Source organism: Pteropus vampyrus, unplaced genomic scaffold (genome assembly GCF_000151845.1).
Source record: "Pteropus vampyrus isolate Shadow unplaced genomic scaffold, Pvam_2.0 Scaffold144, whole genome shotgun sequence".
Lineage (NCBI taxonomy): Eukaryota > Metazoa > Chordata > Mammalia > Chiroptera > Pteropodidae > Pteropus > Pteropus vampyrus.
The window spans coordinates 1499809-1522374 of record NW_011888925.1 but is presented as its reverse complement, the minus strand read 5'-3'; the positions used below and the strand labels follow the sequence as shown (position 1 = coordinate 1522374).

Below are 22566 nucleotides of genomic sequence, written 5' to 3'. Positions count from 1 at the left end.
GGAAGTTCCTTTAGTACGTTTAATACAGTACGTTGATCTTTTGCTTCTTGAAGATATAAAAATAGTGAAAGTATTAAATAAAAACCAAAGTCACTTAAATTCATGGATACAACTGCATCTGTCATTTACTTGGCTTCATTCTTCTTTAATGTGTGTGCTGATGAATTTGCCAGAAGTTTCACTTAAGAAATCTAAAGGCAAAAGAAAATATTGTTTGAAGAATCTTTTAGTAAATAAATACCAGCTCTCAAATTTGAATACAAAGTTGGGTGGAACGTTTTGTGGAAAGGAGAAAAAAGAGCGGACCAAAACGTGATTTCACATTTTGACTTTTTGGAGAAGCGAACCTACGTAGTAGTTTTAATCCTTGGCAGGTATTCAGCATTGCAGTGTACTGAAATTGAAATGAGTGCTTTTTTTTTTTTTTTTCAATCACAGAAACTAGCCGTACGGGTAGTTTAGAAATCCCTGTCGCTGCTTTTAACACCTACAAAGGAAACGCTTGGATGAAAAGATCTCTACATAACGAAACGTTACACTAGTACAGCCAGCACATTGTTTTATTAGCTATGGTTTACTGTCTCTTTGGAGTAAACATGAAATTAAGAAAAATAACTAGAGGATAAATGTGATGATGTGTACTAACTAGCATAATTTTCTTAGTTTCTACTAAATAGGACTTCTTTAGAATTGGCTTTTTAAATATTGATTTTCTATGGTACAGCACATGTATTTTTCATTTTTATGGTTTCTAAATCAAAATAAAAGATCTAGTTACACTAATTATGTAAAATAAAATAATAGAGATTTGTAAGAAGCAAAAAATATCGAGTCTTGGCTACCTTCCCAATTCCCCAGTGGTAGTCATTATTAACAGTTTGGTCACATATTTTTTTAAGATTCCTTAAGGAACCCTACGTGTGTGAACTTGTTTAAGAACTGGTTTTGAATTTACCTATAATACCTAGGCTTACCTGTTAAAGGCCTTGTGTTTCATATTGAGAAATTGTTCAAATAACAACTACATTTCGAAATTAGTTTGAATTTTAAAACATTTCCTCAAGTTATGATTGAGATTTTAGAAACATAGTCTCTAAAAAATATAAAGGGGAAAAAGAAAAACAAATCTTTTAGTTGCTGTAGAGCTGCGGTTCTCAGCACTGCTGCAGGTTAGAATAACCTGGGGTTTTTTAAAACCTGCCAGTGCTTGGGACCCACTCTTAGATTCTGATTTAATTCATTGGGGGGGCCAGGCAACAGTTTTAAAAACCTAAGTCTAATTTGCAGACTAATATGTAATCAAATTTCCTTATCTGTGGTTGCTTAAATTTGAATTGATTTTTTTACTAATAGGAAGTATAGTTCATAGTATCGATATTTGTTTTAGAAGTTGATGCTCTTCTGTGCAAATTTCTAAAAAAATGCTTTTTATTGGCAGGTGTTTTGATTGTTAAAACATGTTAGAAATATTTCACAACTAAAGTATATTAGAGATCAGGAAACAGGCTTTACTAGTATAGTAGGCAAATAAGTAAAGGAGTAGATTGATTCTTTTGCCTCGAAGTGATAAGGAATCTAAGGCAAATAAATATTGCCAATTAAGAAAGCCTCATTCAACTAGGACACAGATAATTAAAACCTTCAGGTAATCAGATTGATTCTCATTTTTAGGGAAGTCAGATATTGACTATTGAACTCATCTATTAAAAAGATTCCCCCCGCCCCATAAGTGTATATAGTCTGGCATCATTTTAAAATTCAGCCAGGTCTCTGGACTTCTGAATCTTCAATTCTGTTTAGTCATAATTGATCTTTATAAATCTGAAGCACTACAAAATCCTTAATTGACAAAATGTGGTTTTGTTCAGCATTCTGTGTTGCAGTGCAGTGATTTTCTACAACAGATCAATTGAAAAAACTTCCTCTTAAACCCTTTAATCAATTAAGATGTAAATTTTCCCCAGTATTCTATTTAGGTGGGTTTAAGTAGTTTTTTTTTCATTGAAAACAGACTTAAAAATTTGTGTTATCTACCATCATAGTTCTACCGTAAGACAAAATAGAGTATATGAAAGTACTTCCTCACATCACCAAAAATGAACCACACCCAACAGTTCTAGAGTTGGCTGAGGGCTTAGTGTACTTAGCCTCACACATGATGATGTGTTTTCTCTGGCCTTGTCTGTGAATTAGGAGGAACTTTAGGACTGCCAGCAAGAACAAGGCATGAAAATAACATGCTTCTGTTTTAGGGTGTGTTGTTCTTTCCCTTTAGGAGACTGTGGTATTTCAAAAGGAGAGTGGAAAGCTCAGGTCATAACTTTACCCTGAGTCATGCACTCTACTCTGATATGCTTCTGTAACTGTAGTTAATTTGCTTTTCAGAACTCTTTGGGCATTAGGGATGAGCACTGAGGCTGGCTGCACCCCGGCGGTTCTTACCCAGAGTAATTTTGCCCCATGGGACATTTAGCAAAATCCGAAGATGTTTTTTGGGTCTCTTAACCAGGGAGGAGTGCTTCTTACTGTTATTGAGCGGGTAGAGGCCAGAGGTGCTGCTAAATATTCTACAATGAATAGAATAGTTTCCCACAACAAGGAGTCATCTGGCCCAAAATATCAGTAGTGCAGAGGTTGAGAGACCTTGGTCTGTGGTGTCAAACTGTTCAGTTAAATTTGGTATGAATTTTTCTGAAAAGGCAATTGTAATTGCTTTTAATTAACTAGTTTCATTGAATTTGTCACAGTTCAGGTGGTCTCAAATATTTGAGGGGCATTTAAACTTTTTTTCCATAATGCTTTTCTGATGGAACTTATTTCTTAAAATTTATGTTTTCTATAGGACTGAAAAGGCCAATTATGATTTAGTAGTCATGTCTACTTTAATTTAACCTGTGCAGCTCTTTTTTTTTAAAGTCCTTTAAAAATTCAAAGTTAGATAATTCTAGGAGTCGATGTACAGATCTCTACAAATTCTTCCCTATTATAATTTCACCTGTTAGTTTTTCAACTTCATTTTGGCTGGGTTGTCTTTCTTTGTCTTTTTTGTACAGAGCTAATCTATTAAATGCAATTTTTGTAGAGATTATTTGAACAGGCATATTTAAATCTATTGGTTATCTGGGTTAAGGCATAGTCTACCAAAAGTAAAGGATAAATCAGTACTTTAAAAGTAATTAGGTCTACGGCCATGCTACCCTGAACAAGCCCGATCCCTTCTGATCTCGGAAGCTAAGCAGGGTCTGGCCTGGTTAGTACTTAGATGGGAGACCCCCCAGGAAGACCAGGTGCTGTAGGTGTAAAACATAAAAAAATAAGGGATTGTAAATTGACAAGATTGTTGCAATCTGTGAGGTCAACCAAGGGTTGCCTCACCTAAAAAAAAAAAAAGTTAGGAAAAAAGTTGTAGCTTGCACGTGAACTATTGGAGAACTTTTTAATTATCCAAATATTTTCAACATTTCCACATTGTTGAAACGATGGCTCATACAGTATTACCATGAGCTATTTACAGCAATATCAGAACTGGCAGTATGATAAAGAATTATTACCACTCACTTTTTAAAAAAAAAAATCATAGGTTTTAAGTTTCCTTACATATATATGGATGACATGTGACTATGGTCAGGCCATATCTCTATGTGTCCGAAAATGACACATCTATTCATGTAAGTGAACGTAATATGTGATGTAGCATTAACTCTTCATATAAATGAGCATTAGCTGTTCAGATAAGTGAGCATTACTACAGTTGTCTCAGAGTACATGTTTAGACCTTGGAAAACAATTGCTTCACTAAAGAGAGAAGGCATATTAGGTTGCCGCGTAAAGGTTTCTAGTACCATCCCTGGAGGTTAGATCTCCAGAGTTTGAGATTCCAGAGAAGTGGGAGTGATTTCACTGCAGTTAGGGGCCCCTCCCCTCCAAGAGAAAACCCCAGAGTCTTTTGTGTGGTTCCTTACTGAGCAAGTTGCTTTAATGTTTTTATCATCATAAATTTTAATTTGTTTTTTAGCCAGGCCTATACACCTTAAGCCAAGGGGTGAATAACTCATCTATCAAGTTTGGCCAATTTAGATATCCAGGAAATGTTCAGTAGTTCAGTTGTTGAGTTTTAGAGCTAGAAAGGAGCTTCACATAACTGCTTGATTTTGTAGAGGAAACAGAGACATAGAGAAGTTAAGTAATTTATTCATGCAGTTACAGTCAGTGCAAAACTGGGCCCCTGGTTATTGGGAAAGGCCTTTCTCCTATACACATTGCTTTACTAGAATAACAACCTTTGCCAAAACAGGAGCTTAAGTTATGGAAGGAAGAAATAATAGGATTTGGCGATATATTGCGTATAGGAAGATAGAGTCAGAGATGATGTGGAGTCTGAAAGGTGGAGGTTTGAGAAAGGTGGAATAACTGAGGATTCATTTCGGTGATACCAAATATAAACTTACAAAATGTTAATACCGGGAGGGTTGCTGGGGATTAAATCGACGCATTTTACTCTTGAGACTGTAGACTAGACATGCCCAGAATCACGCAGGTTGCTGGTGGTAGAACTGGAGCAGGATCTTGTCTCCTGATTCTTTGCCCACATATGTCTACATATTACTCTTGAGAGTGAGGTGGCGGTAGAATATCCAGGTTAATCTGCCCCTTAGGCAGGTGTACATTTGGACATGAATGCAGATTACAAAATAATGAAGTTATATCACCAAAGTAGAGGGTGTAGTGAAATTATAAGAATGAAGAGCTCATTGAGGGAGTGAATGAGAACTGCGAAAAGACTGAAGCAGAGCATTGGTGTATCTCATAGGAGGCTGAAAAGAAGAGAAACTAATGAAAAGAGATGATAAAGAGGTTGGAAGAGAACTTGGAATGTGCCCTGTCACTGAGTCCATAGGTTTTTAAGAAGTTATAAGTGGGTGGCAGTTGTGTTTTGTCACGAGAGAGTGAATTGAATGAGAATCAAGATAGGGCCATCGGTTTTGGCAAAAGGTCATAAATAGAATAGTTTTGACAGAGAAATTGGGTGGAAAGTCCGATTGCAAGGTGGTAAGAGAGGAATGGGTAGATAAGCGGATGAAGACATACCTTCAAGGAGTTTGACAATAAAAGAAAGACTGAGAGGAGGAAGGGAAGGAACTGATTTTTCTTGAGATGTACTTTGGATTTAATGTTCACAATATCAGGAAACTATTATTCCTATGTTAGGTACCGGGGCAGAATGTGACAGTTTCTCCCCAAGAGCTCCCAGTCCGGGTGGTAAGTCATAATTACAATGTGATAATATTGTAATGAGTAGAATAATAGTATGTACAGGGTTTAATAGAAATAGGAAAGAGGGTCCACTTTGATTTCCTAATATGTGTCAGACACTGTGCTTTGAGATAGGTATTAGATTTATAAATAGAGTTTCAAGTGGTTAGAAATTTATCTATAGTCACATTGTGACTAAATGGTGGAGTTTATTCCACAAATGTTTATTAGATGTCTACTAAGTGTGGGCACTATTCTGGGATCTTGGGGGATATAGCACTGAACAAGAGACAAAAATTCGTGCCCTCGTGGAGCTTACATTCGAGAGGAAAGTAAGGATTCAAGCGCTGCCCTGGTTTGATTCCAGAGCCTATTTTCTTTCTAGTATACCATGTGAAGTGATAGGCTCTGAGAGGATGGGGTGGGAGGATCAGGACAAAGGGAAGGTGAAGGTGAGTGTTGAAGGATGAGCAGATGTTTGTTTGGAGTCAAGGGGGAAGAAGCATTTCAGGCAATGAGAACAAATGGTTGAATAAGTTGTACACTTGAAATTCAGGAATCAGGACAGGACAGGACAGGACCTGAATTCTAACTTTTTCCCAGTAGAAAGACCAATGAGAATAAATTTGCCTGGGACGATGAGGAGAATAGGAATTAGAGGAACTAAGGCAGTGGGGAGAAGGATGGAGATTTCAGCTTTGAGCTGTCAATCCATGAATGTTTTTAGATAGCCTTTTATGTAGTTGCTGTCATGATATGTTTATGTACTGTAATGAAGGAGTTAAGCCCTAAGGAGATAAGCCGACATTAAAACACCAGTTGGGGATGGTGACTTGGATGATCAACACGTGGAAAGGGCCCTAAGCTTTGGATTAAGGGGTCTGTGGGATTGGAGAGTCTGAGAGGTGAGGATAAAACAGCAAAGGACATTTACATGATATCTGGAAAGGGGCGAATAGAAAAAGTTTTTACCTGGAAGATTAGTTGAAAGTGAGAGATAAAGGTGAAAAGTGAGCAGTTCTACTTGTTGAAATTGAATTTTGGTGATCTGTACAGTTCAAAATAATTTTTCCCTAGAGTAGACCCAAACCAAAGGAACAATATTTCTTTTAATCTGGTGTGCCCAATTCACTTGTGAAGAGAAGTGCAGGATCACCCCAGCTCCTCCAACTACACATGGCTGGTTCTCTTCCTTTTCACTGTGCTGTGGGCAGAAAGAGAGGAAGAGCCGAGTGAAGGCTTTATCACTTTTTTCTTATCTGTCTTCAGTGCTTCAGCATCTCTTGAAGTGCAATTCATTGTGCACAGCTGCAGACATTTTTGTCATTGGATTATTCCGTCTTGTCTGTAGCCCGTGTAACTTTATCTTCCATTCCTGTTGCTCTAACAGTACTGCCTGCATCCTTCGGATTGAAGCCTTCAACTACATTGCCATACATATTCATTCTTTTCACAGTTGTCATATGTCTGCTATGTGTCAGTACGTTCACATTGCTCAGTAAATTTTAATAGTGAACTAGATGAAATTGAAAGAGACAGTATCACGAACTTAATTGTGAAGACCTAGGGGACTGTCGTGTTGGTTTCTAGGTTCGCCTGTATCTGACAGAACCTCCAAATAAGTGATTTAATTTAAATAAGGAAGACATCTATTTTTTTTTTTTTTTTTTTCACGTAAGAGTGAGCCAGCATGGCAGTTCTGCTACTCAAAGTCCTGGGCCCTATCCAGCTTCCTGCTGCAGTATTCCTAGGGTGTTGCCCTCACGTGCTTGACTTGCTCCCACTTCTGCAGCCAGCAGAAAGGGGAAAATAAATGCATGGCCTGGAAATTGCTGTATCATTTCCAGTCAGAATATAGTTACATGGTGACACCATAGCTGTGAGGTTGGGTTGGAAATGTGTTCTCTTTGGGGCAGTTATATGCCCAGATGAAAATCTATTGCTGTAGCAAGAGGGGAAAACATATTGGGGAAGCAACCAGCCAACCAGGGGTAGTATTAGTTATCTCATAGAGTTGTTCTAAGGATTAAATGAAATAATATATGCAAAAGGCATAGCAGTGGCAGACACCCTTTCTAACTGTTGATGGACATTTGGGTTATTTACAGTTCGAGACTATTTTGAATGAAGCGAATGCGAACAGTCGTATATGTGTCTTTCGGTGGACATAAACATTTATTTCTCTTAGGTATATACCTAGGAGTAGAATTGCTGCTTATAGGTATGTTTGTTTTTAGTAGATACTGCCAAACGCTTTTCCAAAGTGGTTATATTCCCATCAGAATGCGTGAGAGTTTCTGATGGTTATATTCCCATCAGAATGTGTGAGAGTTTCAGTTGTACCACATCTTCTCCCACAGTTGATACTGTCCAGCATTTAAATTTCAGCCATTATGTTGGGCAGGTTGTGGATTTCATTGTGGTTTTAATTTACATTTCTTTGATAAGTGATGGTATGGAATCACCTTTTTATTTGATTATTCACCATTTGGATTTCCTCTTTTTAAAAAAATTTTTAATGAAGTGCCTGTTCACAGTCTTTTGCCCATTATGTTTTAAGAATTGGAATATGTCTTTTACTTACGGATTTCTATACTGATTCTGGATGCGAGTCCTTTAGACATAGGTATTGTGATATTTTCTCCTATCTCGTGGCTTGCATTTTTACTCTCTTAATGGTATCTTTTAATGAAGAAAAATTCTTAATTTTAATAAAGTCTAATTTGTCATTTTTTTCTTTTGTGGTTAGTGCTTTTGTACCGTAATGTTTGCTCTTCCCATGTTTAAAAATACATACTTAAAAAATATGTGAAACTATTTTTTTCTCTGCTACAACATAGGGGATGCCATGGAGAGTAGAAAGCCTGGTCCAGTGCAGGTTGTTGTGGTTCAGAAAGACCAACATTCCTTTGAGCTAGAAGAGAAAGCCTTGGCCAGCATCCTCTTGCAGGATCACATTCGAGACCTCGATGTGGTGGTGGTGTCAGTGGCTGGTGCCTTCCGAAAGGGCAAGTCCTTCTTTCTGGACTTCATGCTCCGATACTTATATTTCCAGGTAAGGTAGAATTATTTCATTGCAAATTAGAAAATTAGAATTTATGTCCGAAAGAGCAAAATAAGCTCATGGATGATTCTTGATGTGTAAAATGACTCAAAATTTAAGATTTAATGGAATTGTCTTATTTTTACTGTAGAAGGAAGGTGGCCATTCAAATTGGTTGGGTGATCCAGAAGAACCGTTAACAGGATTTTCATGGAGAGGGGGCTCTGATCCAGAAACCACTGGGATTCAGATCTGGAATGAAGTTTTCACCGTGGAGAAGCCAGGTGGGAAGAAGGTAAGGAAAAAAAGGCTTACAAATTAAAAACAACAAAATGAGAACTTTAATGTGTACTCCTATAGTCCAATTAGAAAATAATTTTTATCGAAAACGATAGAAGTGCATGATTTAAAGGTAATGTGTGAGTATAGTTTAAAAGGTCAAATAGTAATATTAGGTTTCTAATAAAAAATAGTAAGCTGTAGTCGTAGAGCCTCTCTCCAGATTTCTTTTTAAGGAATGCGGGCGGGAGGTGGGGGGAAGTCATGTGTCTCCCAAAGTAGAAGAGGGAATTTGGGGTATTGCTGTTTCTTAAACTTTAACCCATTCCTTCCTAAGGCATGCCTTCGCAGCTATTGGTGCCTCTCATTTTTGCGGGACTTGAGGTTTCAGACACCCCTGCAGGTTGTTTAGTTCCAGGTTTTCCTAAATGCTGTCATTTAATATTTTGGAAGCTGGAAAGTTGATATACAACTCTTGATTGCTGTTTTCACATCTTCTATTCTATTTCCTTATAAATTGCCTTATTAATCATTTTATTTCTTTTTTTTCAGTGCGGTTTTAGTAGAAAGGTATATTGGAAAATCCTCTAATTTTTTTTATGCATAGATACACATACAAAAAATGTATCAAAATGGGGAGGTTATCACACATTTTTTTTAAAGAAAGAATCTAGGAGAATAAAGAATTGTAACATTGAAATATAACATTAGAAACTTTTTTATGGAAAAAAGTTTCCATATTTTATCTAACCTTTTATCTAACCTTTAGTTTTATAACAGTTTAATTGAGGCATAATTGACATTCCATTTCCCCTTCCAAGTTTTGTGCTATTGTTGCATATTTTACTTTAATAACATTGTTTTTATTTTTGTTTAAATGGTCAGTTAAAACAGTTATCTTTTAAAGATATTTAAGTAATAAGAAAACACCATATATTTACCCATGTAGTTACCATTAACTACTCTTCATTCTTCTGTGTCCATATTTCTATCTTTTTGTCCATTTTTCCTTCTGCATGAAGGACTTCTTTGAATATTCTTAAAGTGCTGCTCTGCTGGTGCCGAATCCTTTTAGCTTTCATATGTCTGAAAGTCTTTATTTTGCCTTTATTTTTGAAAATATTTATGCTGAGTATAGAATTCTAGGCTGATAGATTTTTCTTTCAGTGCTTTAGAGATGTCATTCCCCTCCCTTTTTCTTGTCATTGGTTCTGACGAGGAATCTGCTGTGCCTAACGTGCCTTTTTTGTCTGTTTGCTTTTAAGATGTTCTTTATCATATTTTTGGAGCAATTTGATTATGATGTATCTTAGTGTAGTTCTATTCATGCTTCTTGTGTTTGGATTTTGTTGAGCTTTTGAATCTGCAGGTTTATAATTTTTGTCAAATTCTGGCATTTTATGGCCATTATTTCTTCAAATATTTTTTTGTCCCATATCCCCTTTAGGGATTCCTATTACATGTATATCAGGATGCTTGAACAGAGCTCACTGATGCTCCGTTCATTTTTTAAAATTTTCATTTTTCTCTTTCTGTTTCCTTTAGGACAGTTTCTATTGGTAGGTCTTTAAATTCACCAATCTTTATAATCTGCTGTTTAATCCCATTCAGTGTATTTTTCATTTCAGACATTGTAATTTTCATCTCTAGAAGTTCAGTTTAGGTCTTTTTTATGTCTTTTATGTCATTATTTAACTGTTTAAATATATGGAATACAGATATGCAGAATATTGTTTTAAAGTTGTTTTCTGTTTTTAACATCTGTGTCAGTTCTGGGTTAATTTTAATTGATTTTCTTCTTATTTGGATCATATTTTTCTGCTCTGCATGCCAGCAAATTTTTGATTGGATGCCAGATGTGTGAATTTTACCTTATTAGGTGCTGGATATTTTTGTATTCCTATAAAATATTGAACTCGTTCTGGGATGCAGTTAAGAAATTTAGAAACTGTTGGATCCTTTCTGGTCTTACTTTTAAGGTTTGTTAAAGGGGACCAGAGCAGTATTTAATCTAGAGCTATTCTTCACTATTGAGGCAAGACTCTCCTGAGTACCCTGGTATTATGGTTTTTTTGCAGTCTGATTGGAGGGAACAGGCACTCTTCCTGACTCTCTGTGAGGAGTGGAGACTGTTTTCTCTAAACCTTGAATGGTTCTTTCTCCAGCCTCAGGTCGTTTCCTCATGGACACACGCTGGTCAGTACTCAGCTGAGCACTCGATGGGGACCCTCTGCAGATCTCTGGGGTCCCCTCCGTGGCTCTCTCCTCCTAGGTGCTCTGCCTGAGAGCTCCAGTTTCCCTGGTCTCCCTGACTCTCAGTTCTGTCTCCTGGGCTCAGGGAATCAGTTGGACTCTGCCCTGGTTCCCCCTTCCTGGGCTTTGCCCGGTAAGCTGGGACAGCTTTTGGGCTCACCCCATCTGTGTCCTTTCTGTCAAGGATCATTATCCTTTGTTATCTGATGTCCAATGTCTTGAAAATGTTTCATATATTTTGTCTATTATTTTTTCGTTTTAAGCGAGAGAGTAAATCCAGTCTGTGTTATTCCATTTTGATTGGAAGTGAAAGTCCAATCTTTTCATTTTCGAGATGCTGAAATGAGACCCAATGAGTTAAAGGCCTGCCATTGGTAATATAGCTAGCCACTCTTAGAGTTGGCATTACATACAGCAAGGTTCTTTGACTTTCATGTCAGTTCTGATTTTCTGCATTATGCTCTTTCTACATTTCTGGTAAGGTGTGGTAGATGTTTTCATAATTTGTTTTTAGGGTTTTTTGATTACGTGATTCCTTTGTATAGAACCAGTAGATCTAATTTTTATTTTTGGGGCATCTGGTATATTAATTCTCTTTAATAGCTCAGGAAGTCTTTACAGTGTTGTTAGTAGTAAGCAAGCTTTGCTTTTAGGTACCTGACTTTTTATTTTTATTTTTATTTTTATCTTGTTGAATTGACTCCTATAAAGCTCCGTGTTTTGCAACATCATTGTGGTTTCTGGTCTTTTAAAAAAATTAATAGACTTTATTTTTTAGAGCAGTTTTTGGTTTATAGGAAAATTATCAGAAAGTGCTGAGTTCTCACATCCTCTCCTCCTCTCAGTTTCCCCCTGTTATTTACATCTTTTATTAGTGTGATTCACTGGTTATATAATGAACCAATATTCATATGTTGTCATTAACTAAAGCCCCTAATGTAAATAGTTTACATTAGGGCTCACTCTGTGTCGTACATTTTATGGGTTTTGATAAATGTATGATGACATTAGCTACCATTACTGTATAAGACAGAATAGATACACGGCCCTAAAAAGCCTCTGCATTCCACCTCTTCGTTCCTTCCTTCACTTTCCCCTCCTCTCTGAGTTCCTGGCAGCCACTGATCTTTTTACTATCTCCACAGTTTCGCCTTTTCCAGCATGTCATATAATTGGAATCATACAGTGAGTAGGCCTTTCTGATTGGCTTCTTTCACTTAGCAATGTACTTTCATGGTTCTTTTTATGATTTGATAGCTCATTTCTTTTTATTGCTAAATAATATTTCATTATATGGATGTACCACACTTTATCCATTCACCGACTGAAAGACACCTTATTTGCTTCCAAGTTTTGGCAATTAGGAATAAAGCTGTTCTAAATGTGTTTGCAGTTTTTGTGTGGACATAAGTTTAAACTCATTTAGGTAAATGCCAATGAGTGCGATTGGTGGCTTGTATGGTAAGACAGTGTTTAGTTTTGTAAGAAACTGCCAAACTGTTTTTCAAAGTAGCTGTACTATTTTGAACTCTCTAAGCAAGGAATGAGAGTTCCTGTTGCTCCACATCCTTGCCAGCATTTGGTGTTGCTAGTTTTCTGGATTTTGGCCATTCTGTTAGGTGTGTTGTGGGATCTCATTGTTGTGTTTCCTAGGAACCTTGTTAGAAAGCATCACGTTCAGACGTTCAGCAGGATCAGGAGTGCTTTAAAAATCAATGTGATATTGGATAAATGCCGTACTGATAAGCAGTTCTTTAGAAGTTAGCCAAATAAGTTAAACATGATTGTCTTGGGTTTTTTTTTTTTTTATATATACTTGGTGAGATTTTAGTTTAGAAATTATCTGGTTTAAGAAGTAGAGAGATAATTCATTTGTTTTTACTTTGTAATTAAAAATCAACATTATTAAAGGAGTAGCTCTGGTTTATTTCTTTTAACTGTTATATAGTAATCATCATACAAATATATCATACTTACCCATTTTCCTTCTGGTGGGCTTTTAGATTATTTACCTTTTAAAAAATTTTTATAATCCCGCTACAGTGAACAGCTTGATAAATGTCTCCTTGAGTAAGTGTACAAGCATGTCTCCAGGCCACAGTGTTTTGAACTTTGTCCCTGACCCCTTAAGGTAGAGAAGTCAATTTATTGGCTTATGACTAGTATTTAGTATATGTGCTGCCGAAGCAAGCACAATTGTGACCAGTATTTAAAAAAGAAAGAACTAGAACAGAGTAGAAAGTGTCAGAGTGCCATACACATACAAATTTAGTTCCAGCTTTATGTATGTGCATTTTTGGTCATGATGTAAAATATATTTCTTACTTTGGGTTCCAGCCAAAAACATTAGAAAGCCACTTAGAAGTAGAATTGCTGGGTCTGAGAATGCGCATTTCCCTTTTCCAGCTACTGCCAAATTGTTCTTGAAAGCGGTTATGGCACTAGGGGTCTGCCACATGAGATGAGAATACATTCCCCCATATACTCAGCACTTTATCTAAGTGTTCATGTGACTCTCGCTCCTCAAAAGAGCTTCTCTTTAGTGTTTCCCCTTGCTTCCTCTGTCTAGCCTCGTTTTTCTAGTTAGCAAATATATGCCATGATTAGCCCTTTGTTATTGAGATATAATTTGCATACCATAAAATTCATCCTTTAAAAAGTATATAATTCAGCAGTTTTTGGGATGCTCCCAAAGCTGTGCAAATATCACCACCATCTAATTCCAGAACATTTTGATCACCCCCAAAAGAAACTGAGTCCCCATTAGCAGTCATTCCTCTTCTCTCTCTTCTCAGCCCCTGGCCACTACTGACCTTTCAGAATTACACATAGGAGATCATAGGTTTTGGATAGTTCCTTTTGTGTGTTTGATTTGTAGTCTTAATCGGATTTTATATGTATCAGTTACTTGCTTTTTTTTTTTCAGCAACATTTTGTTTTTTAACGAAAGTAATATATAAACGTAGTTTAAATAGTTAATTAGCATTTCATTGTTCACAATAAAGAAGAGCATCCTTCCTCCTGGCTGGTCCCCTTCTTCAGAGGCGGCCACTTGTAGTACTTTGACTGTGTCTTTGGCTATTTGTTGCTAAATTTTTTAATTGCACTTTCAGGGTGGGAATGGATCATTAAGTCCTTTTTGGAAAACCTAAGGCTTCATGAAGCCTAGCTATGTTTATAGAGTGTGAAGATAGCTTGCATTCTCCTTTAGTTTGGCCTTTTTGGTGTGGTCTATCTTCTGTAAAGGTTCAATGTTAATTTTCTTTTATCAAACAACCAGAACACCCTAGAAATTTGAGAAAATACAGCTTTGCCAGTAAATGCCAAAAATATTCCAATACATACGTTTTCTTTTATTGGATTATGCCTAAGTTTAAACTAAGTCAATTAATATTTTTAATTTCTTTTTCAACATCAACTAAACATCCAAATGACTGGCTTGGTCAGTGAGCTAATTGGCCTCAACATTTGGCCATCTTAGTTGGTGGGGTGCTTTCCCGCTCCTGTATTGCTCTGTAAGCCGGTTTTTTATCGTTTCATTAGGTCAGAGCAGATGATCTCCAGCAAAGTTCTCTGGTCAAAACAAGGCACCTAAATAATTATACTTTCTGATAGACCCTACAAGCAGGTGTTTACGTCTCATTTAAATGTTACCTGTACTATTCCGTTTCTCCTTTACTTTTTCCCCTTCTTGCTTTAACATGTTTTGTGTGTTTTTTTCCCTTTTTTTTGTAGGTCGCAGTTGTTCTGATGGATACCCAGGGGGCATTCGACAGCCAGTCCACCGTGAAAGACTGCGCTACCATCTTCGCTCTGAGCACCATGACCAGTTCTGTTCAGGTAAAACCACTTGACTAGAGAGAAAAGTTTGTAGAGGAAATAAGGTGAAGGGAGTACATCTAATTTTAGCTATTGTTCTGTTGTCAGAACTCCTATGGTGATATATAAATGTTCTTTTTAGACTACAGATATCAGTTAACATTTACAAGCTCAAGAAGCAGCCTAAACTATCCCATTTTGGTCATAAATATATATAAAAAAAACTCCAAGAAAAGTCAAAGTGGAAATTGAAATTATATCAGTGACATCATATAGGAAGTGTAGATTTGGTAAGAACTTAAGAAAAATATTTTTTAAACTGTAAAGGAAGAATTATGTTATTTCAGCTGTGCATGTATAGTTTTTCAAAAGACATAATATTACTGTTTGAACAGACTTCATATTCTTATATGCAAACCTTTAAATGTACAAAACTTCTTTTCAGTGCTTTAGGCTTATTTGAGCTTTGTTTGAAGTAAGCTAGAGTCGTAACAATCTGGATTTTTGTTTTCTAGATTTATAATTTATCCCAGAACATTCAGGAAGATGATCTTCAACAGCTACAGGTATATATTCCTCATAAAAACATCATTATATGTCATTTAAAAGTTTTAAGACATAAAAATTTTACTGAGTACTTTTAGCAAAAGCTTGAAATGTGAAGGAAGGCTTTTGGTTCATAGTAATCCTATACTCTGTATATCTGTTGCTGAGGAGTCAGGGAAGGCTTTACTGCGTAGAGCAGGGAACTGAAGAAAGTGGGCATGTAAGTCCTGCAGATTCGTCTTGGGGGAAAGGTGGGTTAGTAGAGGGGAATAGCAAGGAGAAAAATGTGAGGCGGAGGGTGCTTGGCAGGATAAAGCAGCAAGGAGGCCAGTGAGTGGGATCTGAGGGTGTGACAGGAGGAGGCTAAGCGATGAAGTGAGAGAGGCCTTAAGGTCCTGGTGACGCCTGGCCTTTGCAAGGACTTGGGCTTTTCCTCTGGGTGAGGTGGGAGCCATGTTTTGAGCAGGGGAGTGATATTGTTTGACATGTTGTAGAAGGATCACTTTGGCTGTTGTGTTTAGGATAGATTTCTAGAGGGGCAAGTGTGTATCCAGTGAGACTGATTACGAAGCTATTGCAATAATCCAGGTTAGGTTAAATATATTAAATTTTATAAAATACATAGAGTTATGTACCTGGAAAATAGTATGTCTGATAACTGCTAGTCATTATTTATTATTACCGTTATGACTACTGTTTCTAGTCAATGTCTTCCCTTCTCCATAGCAGTAGTTCTTACATGTTTTTCCTGTAAAATACTCTTCCGTGGGTATTGCAGAATTAAATACAGTTTCTCACATGCTTTTTAATTTCACTTCTCCCACTGACATTCAAGAAAACATATTAGAATGTGAGAGAATGAGCGTGTCATTTATTATAGAGACTACGTTGAATTGGTTCTAATTTATGTTTCTTTAAAAAAAATAATAATAATAATTCCTAAACTTTGGCCCTTAATGTTACTACTAGCACTTACTTGTACCTTATAATTGGTGGTTCTGCACCAGTGCTATGACTCAGTGGTTGAGAGCTGTTGCTCTGTAAAAATTTCCGTCAAAACTTGAGTTGGACACACCTTTTCACCTAAAACTAATTCTTTTCTAAGCACCTTTCTTTCACACATTTCGTTGAATGCCCACCTTGCGTGAGGCAGTGGACCAGGTGCTAGAGATACACTAGTGTTTAAAGCAGACATAATTCTTTATGGATTTTTTTTAGCCCAGTCAGTGAGAGAGATACATAAGTGAATAGGCATGGGCAGTGTGTGAGGACTGCTGTCACAGAGCACCACAAACTGGGTGGCTTAAAACAGTAGAGATGGATTGTCTCACAGTTCTGGAGGCCATGTGCTCTGAAGCCTGTGGGGGAGAATCTTTTCTTACCTTTTTGTAGCTTCTAGTGCAGTGGTCCCCAACCTTTCTGGTACCAGGGACCGGAGCTTCTATGGGAATCTAATGCCTATTGATCTGAGGTGGAGCTGAGGTGGTGATGCTGGTGCTGGGGAATGGCTGCAAATACAGAGGAAGCTTCACTGGCTCACCTGCTTCTGTGTGGCCCAGTTCCTAACAGGCCATGGACCAGTACAGGTCCGTGGCTCTGGGGTTAGGGACCCCTGCTCTACAGAGTGGCCACAGGACCTAATGACTGGCGGACTTGTCTCACTTGACAAGGCTGATTGATGGCACGTCTAGAAATTGCATAAATATAAATATTAAAAGGAAAAAATAATAGTCTTGTGTACCTGGACAGCCATAAGAATCAACTGTAAAACAATTTAGAACTAGAAAAAAACTCAGATCCCCATCACGAAATACAAATATAAATCAGAAGGCTTTCTTATCTTCCAACATTAACCAGTTTAAAAATGTAATGGAAAATATTTACTATAGCAGCAAAATATTAAAACCTCAGAATAAACTTAAGGAGATTCATCTGAAGCAATTCAGAGCTGTATGAGGCATATAAAAGATTTAACCACATGCAGAAATGTGCTTTGTTTCTTCTATATTTTTCTGTATTCTATGTGTGTATTTTCTGTATGTATCTATATGTGTAGCTAACACGTTATTCCAGATGGATTAAATATTTTGATGCAGAAAAAAACCAAACAAACCATAAATGACTAGAAAAAAGTAGGTCCAATATAAAATATCGAGGTAGAATTTTCTAAGCAAGACGTCAGAGGTAGAAGACAAAAAAAATATGGGTAGGTTTGATTTCGTATAAATTAAATAATTCTGAACCATAAGTGCAATTTAGTACTTCGCCCTCGTCTGCGGTTTTGCTTTCCACAGTTGCAGTTACAGTCAACTGCAGTCTGAAAATATCAAGTGGAATATTCCAGAAATAAACAGTTCATAAGTTTTAAATTGTGTACCGTTCTGAGTAATGTATTGAAATCTTGCACTGTCCTGCTCTGTCCTGCCTGGGACATGAATCATCCCTTTGTCCAATGTGTCCATGCTGTAGAAACTCCCCGCCCTTTAGTCATTTAATAGCTGTCTCAGTTATCAGAGAGAGAGGGACCACATTTCACATCACTTATTATAGGATATTGTTCTATTTTATTATTGGTTATTGTTGTTAATCTCTTTCTGTGCCTTATTTATAAATTAAACTTCACCACAGGTATGTGTGTAGGAAAAAAACTTACTAGCATTCATATAAGGTTCAGATGATATTCTAGAATTGAAGGACATGAGTTTTTGTCTTTCTTGCTAGAAGCTTTTCTCAAAGGTCTGGTGGTCCGTGGCCATCTGTATTTAAGAGTGAGCCACTGAAAAGCTGACTCGGAGCTTTGGTCAGAGGTGGGCCTTGTGTACTGGCTTGGATCGCAGTGAGGTGACTGTGAGGGCAAGACAATTTAGCTTTTTTTGTTGCAACCTCGAAATGCCTATATTTGCAGACTGTTATTCTTGGGCTGTCGGTCTCCAGAGAATAATTCTTTAAACTCCTGCCTGCGCTAGGTGGCAGGGAGCTTGGCTGTGACTGCAGTGAGTGAGTGTGCCAAGGAGGCTCACCGCTCAGTGTGATTGGAGACTTAGGCTTAAGTACCTGTTTCCAGTCAGGCAGGAGACTTATTCCTTCCTTGTTCAGCTAAGTTTGGAGTCAAAGTCTCAATTCCTTTTGGTTTATCCTCTTCAGATAGTACATTTCCCATCTTCTGTGGGGGCAGGAAGAGCATTGGAGGTGGAGAACAGAGCAGGATCTGGGAATCTGGGAATATTAGGTGTTCTCTCCACAGACTTTCAAACATTTTAGTTATCTCCCTCACCCTCTCCTTCAGGGTAACTGGTGCTTCTAATTTCTGAGCCTTTCAGGGATTCTGCTGAGAGAATCTGCTCATTTCTTGATGGCCCCTGCCTCTAACCTTAAAGGATTCTCAGTCATTCGAATGGCGTACATACTATGGGTCTAACACTCTTCTTGATGCTAGAGGTATAGTGGTGCACAAAACAAACGTCCCTGCTCTCATGGCGTCTCAGTGCTAGTAGTGAAGACAGACACTAATTACGATAAGTAAAGATATAGTATGTTAGATAGTGAGATACATTAAGGAGAAAAATTAAAGAGACATGGGGTAGGAAACATTGTGTGAAGAATTTCAGTCTTTTTAGGTAGAGGGCCATGGAAGGCTTCGTTGAGAGGCTTTGAGTAAAGACTTTAAGAAGTGAGGGACCCGATTGTACAGATACTTGGGGGAAGGACATTACAGGCAGGAGGAGGAGTCATCAAAGGCCCCAAGGCAGCAGTGTGCCCAGCGTGTTTGAAGAACAGCAAGGAGGGCCAGTGTAGCGGGATCAGGGATCAGGCTGTAAGGACTGGCTTTTATATTGAATAAGGCTGGGGCGGGGGTGGGGGTGGGGGCGGGCAGAGGCAGGGCGTGCTCTAACTACCCTTGAACCGTTATATGGGAATTGGGAATAGTGTGGGGAAGGGAGTGGGGCAGGGAGACCAGTTAGGAAGCTATTGAAATATTCCAAGCTCCATGGAAGTTGTGAGTGGTTGGATTCTGGATTTGCTAACGAATTGGGATGTGGGATGTGAGACAGATCCAAGATTATTTTAAGGTTAATGGCTCCTGTGGGCTTTGCAACTGTAGAACTTTCGTTTCATGTAAGTAGTATTCAGTCTGTTCAAAGACCTTTGCCAAAGACTAGACACAGAAACTCTTTAAGTAATTTTGCCTTACAAGCCATAACTCTTCTTTTTTCTCTTTTTTAAAGCTTTTCACAGAATATGGTCGTCTGGCAATGGATGAAATTTTCCAAAAACCCTTTCAGGTATAATGTTAACTATAAATATTCATATTTTTGTTTTAGTTCAGGGATCAGCAAACTACAGTTCATGGGCCAAATCTAGCCAGCTTCTTATTTTTACATGACCCGTGAATTAGGAATCGTTTTTACATATTTAAATGGTCGAAAAAAATCAAAAGAGATTTTATGATGTGTGTAAATCATCTGAAATTTAGCATCTATAGCTAAGGTTTTATTAGAACACAGCCACACTTGTTTGTACTGTCCATGGCTGCTTCTTGCTGCTATAGCCTAAAATACTTATTCTCTGGCTCTTTACACAAAAAATTTTCTGACTTCTGCTTTAGCTAATGGTTTCATGAGGATGAGAATGCACAGTAACCTCAATAAAATTAGAAGAGCTTTAAGTATTGTTATTATTTTAGTTTTCTTTTTCTTTCTGTTAAAAGTAGATCTGATTGAAGACTAGCTAGTGCCATTTTGTTTTCTCACTTGTCCTTGACCACATTCCCCATACTCGCTTTTAGTGTACATGTCCTCCTAGTGTTTATAACGTTTCTAAGACATTACAGAATAGATCAATCCTTCAGCATATTTTTTTGTCCCCTTTGAAGAAGCTGACGTTGTGCAAAGAAGCATTTCAATTGTTGTTTTGAAAATCCATTTATGCAGCATTACAATATGTTCTGCTCTTCTCCAAAATAGACACTGATGTTTTTGGTTCGAGACTGGAGTTTCCCTTATGAATACAACTATGGACTACAGGGAGGAATGTCATTTTTGGATAAACGTTTACAGGTAAGTAGAAATATAACCTGAAGAATTACCTAAAGGTAGTGATAACTTTCTCATTTGCCTTTAACTATTGCATGTAAAGCAGTTTATGGAAAATTATTTTAAGTGTGTTAAATACTTATGACTATTCACACACTACTATTCATGTTTTATTTATTTGTTTGTTTGTTTTAATGCCTACAGCACCTGGTATTCTTAGGTGGTCTCCCATCCAAGTAGTAACCAGGCCCGATCCTGCTTAGCTTCTGAGATCAGACAACATCGGGCGTGTTGAGGGTGGCATGGCCATAGATAACACTTCACGTTTTAGAATAAAGTAGCCAGGTCTATAATGCACGGGGACTATAGAGAACTCTGGGCAAAACCCAAGCTTTCCTTTTACATTCTACATCAGGTTCTGTCTGTGCCTTTAGGACGCCACATTCAGAACTTTAGTTCTGTTGTTCTTATTCAGAATTCTTATTTGTTTCAGGATGACTATAAACAGGCTTAGCCTTTTCTCCAAAATTAAAGCACAGCAGGTTTTTGTCAATTACTACCAGTTGGTTAGATCCTCCTTTATGCCTACAAACCTTCTGTTGTTCTTCCTAAGTATCGTGTAATACTCTTTAAAAAAAAACAAAACAAAACAAAACTCTTTAGTACCTATTCTTTGATATGTCTAGGAGCCAAGCCATGGTTAATCAAAGTTGTGCGTTTATTGCTTCTTAGGGTTCTGAGTTTGCTCGTTGGACAAAACATAGGCCACTGTGACCCATCAGAGTTGGGAAGTCTTCTTTCCTTTGTCCTGTACTAGTGGTTCCTAGTGAAGAAAAACAAATAATCTTTTGTGAATTGTTGATCTTCATTGGCAGGTGAAAGAACATCAACATGAAGAAATTCAGAATGTCCGAAATCACATTCACTCATGTTTCTCCAGCGTCACCTGTTTTCTCCTGCCACATCCAGGACTCCAGGTGGCCACAAGCCCTGAGTTTGATGGGAAATTGAAAGGTATGTTACAAATGATGTTATTTTAAACATGTGATTGGATCTTTGGAATTAAATAGTGACCAGAAAATGTCAGTTATGAATCTAGTGACTGCTTAAGAGAAATAGTGTGTTGTCTTAGAAAAAATAGCATTTAGAGTCTGGTTCAGTTTTTGCTCCTGTCTACTGTGACCATCAGAATAAGTTCACATTAGTTTCTCCATCGGTCTTTCTAAGAGACATGTTATGATTATTGGTTTATAAGAGATAAAAGTGCTAAGTAAAGGAAGACTGAACATTTGTCAGCTAATAATTTATCAAGTAAAATTAACTTCCCAAAGAAAGGTAAGATAATACATGTCATGGCCATTGTTTTCAGCTTATTTGTGATTATAACAAAACCTGATGCTGGGTCATACCTTAATATTAGGAAGTGCTGACTAGATGGTAGCTTAGAGAAATCAGAGTTGGGACTCTTGGGTTCCATCATTTTATTTTTGTTCCTTATTCATTGAGACCTTGAACCATTTAATGGCTAACCCTCAGTTTAAACGTGTGTTAAACTGAGCATTTTTGTTTGTAAACTTATCTGAGCTTCTCAGGTTCCCAGTAAAGTAGAAATAATAGTAGTTGCCATTTTTAGAGGCCCACTTGTGTTCCCAGCTGTCTTAGTCTGTTTGGGCTGCTGTAAGAGAATACTGTAGACTGGGTAGCTCGTAAACAACAGAAATTTATTTCTCGTGGTTCTGGAGCTTGGAATTCCGAGGTCAGTGTGGCAGTGTGGTGGGGTAAGCGTTCCCTTCCTGGTCTCAGAGTTCTGGTTGTATCTTCACGTGATGGAAAGGGCTAGGGAGCTCTGTGGGTCTCTTATGAGAGCACCAATCCCATTCAGGAGGGCTCCAACCCAATAGCCTAATCCCCTCCTGAAGGCCCTACCTACTAATGCCATCACCTTTAGGGGTTAGGGTTTCAACATATGCATTTTGTGGGGGGGCGGGGGGTAGAGGTGGGGTGAGGGTGGGACGACACAAACATTCAGACCATAGTACCAACACTATGGTAGTCACTTTCATACTCAGTGATCCCAGTAATTCCATGAAGCCGATGTTATTTCCTTGATTGTACAGATAAACTGGTCAGGAGAGTGAAGTAACTTGCTCAGAGTACTTAGCTAGTAAGTGGTGGGGCAGAGACTCACATCCAGATCTCTCTTACTCCAAATCCATACTGTGTTCAAATAGAAGTTCTTCTGTTATATTGAGGAAGTAACTTAGAGGAATATATATGGTTTAGTTACCAGGAGAAATTGACTCAGTTGATCCAAGAAAGTTAATGTATTTGTTCACCTTA

At 37.6% G+C, this 22566-nt stretch overlaps 1 protein-coding gene and 2 pseudogenes across 1 annotated transcript in view; 2 read left to right on the top strand and 1 right to left on the bottom strand.

The window, feature by feature from the left end:
* The window catches only part of ATL3 (atlastin GTPase 3), a 35237-nt gene that overhangs the window by 957 nt on the left and 11714 nt on the right, over nt 1-22566 (top strand). The window contains exons 2-8 of the mRNA XM_011368686.2: nt 8094-8308; nt 8448-8591; nt 14564-14668; nt 15163-15213; nt 19420-19476; nt 20158-20250; nt 21102-21240. Coding sequence (XP_011366988.1) covers nt 8094-8308; nt 8448-8591; nt 14564-14668; nt 15163-15213; nt 19420-19476; nt 20158-20250; nt 21102-21240 — 804 coding nt within the window. The remainder of the gene's footprint in view (nt 1-8093; nt 8309-8447; nt 8592-14563; nt 14669-15162; nt 15214-19419; nt 19477-20157; nt 20251-21101; nt 21241-22566) is intronic.
* Nucleotides 3181-3299, top strand: LOC111744980 (annotated as a pseudogene).
* Nucleotides 20422-20540, bottom strand: LOC111745008 (annotated as a pseudogene).